General features: G+C 44.3%; 1 protein-coding gene across 1 annotated transcript; it reads left to right on the forward strand.

Moving 5' to 3' along the window:
• Nucleotides 1-1,767: 1,767 nt before the first annotated feature.
• On the forward strand, nucleotides 1,768-5,516 carry LOC143497998 (uncharacterized). The gene is made up of 4 exons (XM_076993675.1): nucleotides 1,768-2,047; nucleotides 2,174-2,263; nucleotides 2,429-2,687; nucleotides 3,084-5,516. Exons 1-4 carry the CDS (start codon nucleotides 1,929-1,931, stop codon nucleotides 3,123-3,125), a joined length of 510 nt encoding a protein of 169 aa, XP_076849790.1. The 5' UTR covers nucleotides 1,768-1,928; the 3' UTR covers nucleotides 3,126-5,516.
• Nucleotides 5,517-6,803: the final 1,287 nt, after the last annotated feature.

Below are 6,803 nucleotides of genomic sequence, written 5' to 3' on the forward strand. Positions count from 1 at the left end.
TCTGAATTTCAGGTCCGATGGGTCGACCAGCCTGGATTTGAACATTTTGACTTTATTTTCTGAGGTTTCTATATGTATTTGTTAAGCTATATAACTACTTAATTTGTTTAAAAAATCTTTTTCAAATTGGTTGGAGTACTTTATGTGCAGGGTTCGTACGGTCATGAAAAACCTGGAAAAGTTATGGAATTTGAAAATAGCAATTTCCAGGCCTGGATAAGTTTTGGAAAAAATTAAAATACTCAAATGTTTTGGAAAAGTCATGGAAATTTGCTTGACAATAAATGTTTGTCGTTCTGATAACCAGAAGAAATATATATATATATAGCCTTTTTTTTCATTGTGCGGACCGCTAACGTAACTTCACACATTAGTTCGCTGCGTTAGCGACGGACTCCAAACGGAGCTGTAGATTGTACTTTGACATGTAAATCAGCGTAATGCTGGTAAATGCCGATTCAACAATGGCTGCTTCAGTTGGACAAATACAAGCTGTGGTTTGAGAAAGACAAGGACGCGTGCAAAATGTGCACTGTGTGGTTAACCAACTGGTTAACGTTGGGGTTAGAGACTGAAAAGTCCGACGCAAAGCAGTTTTCGTCGTTAAGCGTGACCCTAGATTTAGATACGCTTTAATCATAAATACAGTATAGAAAAAACTGCGTGCGTACAACGCGAGAAAGAGCGATCGCGTTGTCGAGATGGGCTACGGTGGAGGCTGCGCTGCTTCAGCTTATCATACACTATACACCACTCCACTACACTCCACTGTGCTGCCACTGCACCTTCGCGCACCGCGCAAAATTACGAAAAGTCGGTCGTAACTCCAGTCCGTCGTTAACCAGACCCGTCGGTAAGCGGGGACTCACTTTTAGCCCGGATACGGCTTAGCCTATAGCTACAACATTTTCCATTAAAAAAACTTTGTAGGTGCGACGTATATTGATATTGAAAATACGGTAAATGTTTATTTTTTCAATTAAACCACGTGGCTTTTCATTAATTTATGATATACTGTGGAATTTTGGCCTGGATTTTTTCTTATTTTTCATGTCTACACATATGTTTAGAGAATGTATAGTCATTGAAATTTGCCTGAAAGTCATGGAAAAGTCATGGAAATTAATTGTCAAAAAAGTGTATGAACCCTGTATGTGGTCGCCTAGGCAGAGGGGCCGTAAGATAATTTTCCTGTCTAGATTGTTTGATGGACATTTCAAGAAAGATTTCTGCCTGACAGGTTTTTTGCTCTTACACTCTACAAGATGTTGTACTGTTAAGTGTGCTCTAGGAAGCACTGTAGGAAGAAATGTTATAATGTGATTGGTACAAAAATGTATATGACATGTAACAAGTATGAAATTTCTTTTGTTTTTCGAGACTCTGCGTAGTCTCGAAGGGGGGAAATATCACATATCTTCATTCATCATCACAGCATTGCTAAAGAAGAAAATACACCTCAGGGCAGATGTCACTAACAGGCGGACCAATGTCCGGATCCGGACCTGAACGCAGTTCTGTCCGGACCCAATCTCATTCCTGATTAACTCTGCAAATGTCTATTTCCGTGGTCTGCAAACTGTTAAAAATAATTTTTTATTTTGACGGGAGAATTAATTTTAAACTGGAGCATTTATTTCAGGGCTATCAGTCACTTTTCATGACTCAGAACATGAAAGCTGCCTTCTGAGCAGAAAAGCCTAAAACTTGCACTGTTGCTCTGCTAAACATCCCGGTTTTTCCCCAGTGACTGTGACCTAGCTTTGTGCTGCTGATCTTCTGAATATGGGGTTGCAGCTGTGAGACTTCCGCTGTTCACAAAACCTATCCCCTTTTTCTCAAAATTCTAAACACATAATTGAAAACACATGTTGCAAATGATGTGACCACACCTATATAAGTCAGTTTGCTGAAGGTTCCAAACACAAATGGATGATCAAGGCAGAAGACGAGGAGTTCATGTCAGAGGAGGGAGAGGAGCGGGCCAGAGAGGAGCGGGTCGAGGAGTGGGCCAGAGAGGAGCGGGCCGAGGAGTGGGCCAGAGAGGGTGAGAAGCAGTCCAGAGAGGAGCAGGTCAAGGAGGGAGAGGAGAAGGAGGGCGAGCAAGACAACGCATTTTCATTACAGATGAAATGAGAGCAACAGTCATTGACCATGTCCTTGTCCACGGCAGGACAATGACCGAAGCGGGACAACGAGTCCAACCTAACCTCAGCAGATTCTCAGTGGCCACCATTATTCTGGCCTTCAGAGAACACAACAGGTAGGCCTACTGTATGTACTAGGTTTTTAGTCACTACTGTACACTAGATGTTTACAGTATACAGTACTATAGTGGAGTGTACATACAGACAAGTGCAATCATGGTTACAGTAAAAGTGTGTACTGCAAGGACCATTTCTGACCAAATGACTGTTTGTTTCTCTAGAGTTGAAAGATTGCCATTTGCAGGTGGGAGGCCTTCCAGATTCACACCAGCCCAAGAGGTCCTCATTGTGGATATGGTCCGTGAGAACAATATGATAAGACTACGGGAGATACAGGAGAGGATCATTTGTGACAATGTGAACTTTCAGAACATTGACAATGTCAGCCTGACAACCATAGACAGAGTCCTCAAGTGCCAGAGAGTACCCTTTGAGCGCAACTCTGACAGGTGTTTTATTCTACGTCACCAATATGTGCAAGTAAGTACAGTACAATCCATGTACACGGTGGCCTACAGTACTTTACATGCAATACTATCGTACTGTAATGTGCTGTATTGACTGTCTGTAAACTGCAACCTCATTGCTAAATCAGAGGTGACATCAGTGACCTGAAGTCAGTAGGTGTGGTAACACTGAAGGCTCCCTGATCCAGTCATATTTTTTAGAATCCTGAACTTTTAGAAGTTCTCAAATGCGTTAATCTTTCCTTCATCAATTAACTTGATGCCCTGACATCTCCAGTTTTCCTGTGATGTGATTTTGTTAGCCATCTGTGGAAGATGTGTGTTGCTGCCTCGCACCTGCAGATTTAACTCATTGAGTTTCTGAAATGTGTCAGTGAGGTACACAACATTCATTACCTTCCTCCTCCAGAAAGAAGCTGGTCTCTTCTTACAACACAAAGACCCTGGCTAAAACCTAACAGACATCAGGCCTTGCTGTGGAACAAAACAGCTGTGTGGTCGGATCCTATGTTCTCACACAAGGCAGAAATAAGCCGGGCTTTAACAGGTCACACTGTAACGTAGTTTACTGTGGCTCCACTCAAGGTTTGCCTCTAGCTCCACCATGGCACCATACACAAGATGACTGCACTGTGGACGCACTGTCTAATGACAGATTCAATGCTCCTTTGTGTCTTTTGACTGAGTTTTTGTGCATTTGTTTGATCTGTATCCATCTGCCTTCCTATCGTTTTGGGGTAATTAGACCCTGTACATCTGACTCGGTTCCTTAATTTAAGTGATGCTGGGGAACTTGGAGGTAAGAATCTAATTGGACTAGATCACAGATACTGATGCCTTGTTCCAATATTCAGAGCTCTTTGTAATCATTTTTTGTCCCATTCCCTTACAATGTGGAATAAAAAGTCTTTGCCAGGGTTGTTTTCTATGGATCAACTGCAACAAATCACCTATGTTCATCAGACCAAGATGGAAGCCTCTCCTTCCAGTGTTGCATCCATATCAAGTAGCTCTGCGTACCAAGGCCCACAACCCAGTCTGACTCGGGCCAGGCCGTCCAGTTATGTTTCCAGCAGTGAAATGGATTCTTCGCAAGCTCAGACAAGTGGCTCTGCTGGCTGTTCCCAGTCTGTGCTCTAAACTGGCCAGCAGTTTCCTGGAGCTGTATCCCATCCAGGCCCGTCGCGATGGGGCAGGCAAACCAGGCAATTGCTTGGGGCCCCAAGCTGGCCTGGGGCCCCCAGACAACAACAGGTTAAGAATTAAATGCAGCGACAAACTGTGAGCCCCCCTTTACATTCTCAAAGTCATGAGCAATGACACTGTTCTCAGAATCCCCCTCAAGGGGCCCCTCCGACCAGCTGCTGAAGGCAGGCAGACACTGTCCTGGCAGACAGCCAAGTTTTAGACGCCGGCAAATATGAAACTTAACCATGAAGCGAATTTATCCATCAGGAAGCCAAAAGAGAAAACAAAAGAAGGAAGAGGAACACAAAAAAACTAGTGGTGGGCCGTTAACGGCGTTCGTTAATTTGATACTCTTATCGGGCGATATAAAAATTATCGCCGTTAATCTATCTACTAAATGGGTAAGCAAACTATGATGACTTTCAACTTGACAGTTTAGCTCGGCTGTATTCCTAACCAAATTGCACAGTAGGGGCGAGAACGAGTTTTCAAACCTGTGAATTAAAAATCGTACGTGTGTTTACATGGATGCAGCCACGAAGTCGCCAGGTTTGCTTCATGGAAAATTCATTTTTAGGAACGTAAAATATTACCGGAGTGGAGCTCGGAGCGGTCGTTTTCTGCATGGTCCTAGCGCTAGATTCGTCGCTATTTAAATATTTATTTTTAACCGTTAAAACTGCAGAGGACCAAACCGGCTTTTGAAAAAGTCCCCCCCCAAATTATGTCCGTGAGGTTAAATGTACTAAATGTTGGCTTACATTTCAAATATCATGTTTAGCTGAATAAACATGTTATCAACCCCTTTTAATGTACAGTATGTAGGCTTACAAATTCATGTTTAACTGAATAAACCGTTGAACACGAGTAGCCTACATTTTATTGAGTATGTTTTTTTTCTTCAAGTATCAAAGTAGAACAGCTTCCTCAAGCAGTCATTGATGCATTTTGGAAACAGGAGATGAGCCCCTGGTCTAATGCACCCTCTGTATTAAGAAACCCTATCTCAAAAGCTGACTTTTAGTTATTACTTGGGTAGCACACATATGAGCCATTTTAATATAGATTAATCTAGATTAATTTCAAGATTTCAGTGAGATTAATCTAGATAAAAAAATTAATCTATGCCCACCCCTAAAAAAAACACAAGACAGTGGTAAGTGATGATTTACACTGGATAAATTAGGCCTACCTGTACAAATGGTGTAATTTAGCAGCAAGTAGGCTAAAAACAATATATACTCCCGGGTAATCTCATACTTAAATCTGCTATGTTCAGCTACAAGTAGTAAATTTGTAAAGTAGTTAGTTTGAGGTGTATATGCTGTGGTTCTTGAAGGTGGACTGCGGCCAGATATGTTTTTTTTTTTGGCCGGAGGGGGGTTTGGGCATGAGATTTCTGGTGTGGAGGTTGGGGGGGCCCCGGTTGGTGTCTTTGCTTGGGGCCCCCAAATACCTTGAAACGGCACTGATCCCATCACCAGCTGCAGAGTTCCCCTGTTGAAACACTGTTTCAGGAACAGGGCTCCAAGAGTGTCCTAAGCACCCCCCAGATTTCCAGTAGACTTTTTCAACACTATGGTTTACGTCAGGGGTCTTCTGGCAGCTTGGACACTGTATCCAGTGCTCCAGATTTCCCAAGTCAGCATACCGGTTCAAGGGTCTGTACAGCCTCCTCCTACCCACCAAGGAGGCTACAGGGCTCCATTCTCAGACCAGTCAAAGAACATTCCTTCACCCAAGATGCAATTGTATGTTCCTTCTGCTCCTCAGTGTCAAAGATACCCACAACAACTTCCCCATTTGACACAAACCAGGCCAGTAAGTAAGTCTGTGGCCCAAACCCAGTTTGCAGGAGGTGCATTAGCGTCAATCTCCCCACTAGGTAGCCATGATCAGTACCCAAATTCCAGCTGGCCTGCTTAACAAGTGGGTAGCCAAAGCTCTGGTATAAGTTCTGGTGTAACCTCTACCAGCCAACACTCGAGCAGAGATACTGCACAAGGTGACAGCAGCTCCTATGCGTCCCTGCATTGTCAGCTTGTAAGAGGATGGCTGGTGTCTAGCCACCGGACTGCCCAGGCCCAGATGCAGGGCTCCAGTGTGAGTTCTGGAAACAGCTTGGAAACAGCAACTATTATGGAGCTGTGACGGCCAAGGGTGCAGGCACAGGGCAGACCACTGACTGGCACTCTGCCCAGTCCCAAATGCAGGGTGCTAGTTCTGGCTTGACATCCACCAGTAACCAGGTGGTTGGTGATGGTACACAATATCCTGGACATCAGTCCTCACAGGGTATGAGCACATGGCAGCATTCTAGCTGTGACCACCCTGTTGTACAGACTGCCCAGGCCCAGAGTACTGGTGTGACCTCAACCACCCAGCAGTTGGCCAGGGATCCTGCACAAAGCCGAGGCCTCAACCATGTGGCCCTCCCTTCCCACAAGGGAAGCACATGGCAGACCTCCAGCCTGCACTCTGCCCAGGCCCACATGCAGGGCTCCAGTGTGAGTTCTGGTGTTGCCTCCACCAGCCAGTAGTCTTTTAGTGATTTTTCTCAAAGCAGCAATGGCTCTCATGGGACCTCTCCTCGGGTTGCAAGCACGTGGCAGACTGCCCAGTCCCAGATGCAGAGTCTCCACGATCATGCACAACCTGGATCCCATATGTGAGGAAAATTTGCTAATGTCATTAAGATCACATAAGAACATTATTATTTAGTACATTAGCAGAAAAACTGTGAATAAGGTTGATCAGTGATTCGGTTCAGTGATTTATTTGTAATCATGTCCTTGTTTGTGTGTAACCGGCGTGAGGAGAATGTGTAGAGACAGAAAGTACTATGCTATGTCTGTCATCCCTCTGTTGACCATCAGCTCTTTCTGTGTTCTGCTAAAAACAAGAAGGTTCTCAAGACTCAACCAGTTAGTGTCACTCGGGA

The sequence above is a fragment of the Brachyhypopomus gauderio genome, unplaced genomic scaffold (genome assembly GCF_052324685.1).
Source record: "Brachyhypopomus gauderio isolate BG-103 unplaced genomic scaffold, BGAUD_0.2 sc119, whole genome shotgun sequence".
Classification (NCBI taxonomy): domain Eukaryota; kingdom Metazoa; phylum Chordata; class Actinopteri; order Gymnotiformes; family Hypopomidae; genus Brachyhypopomus; species Brachyhypopomus gauderio.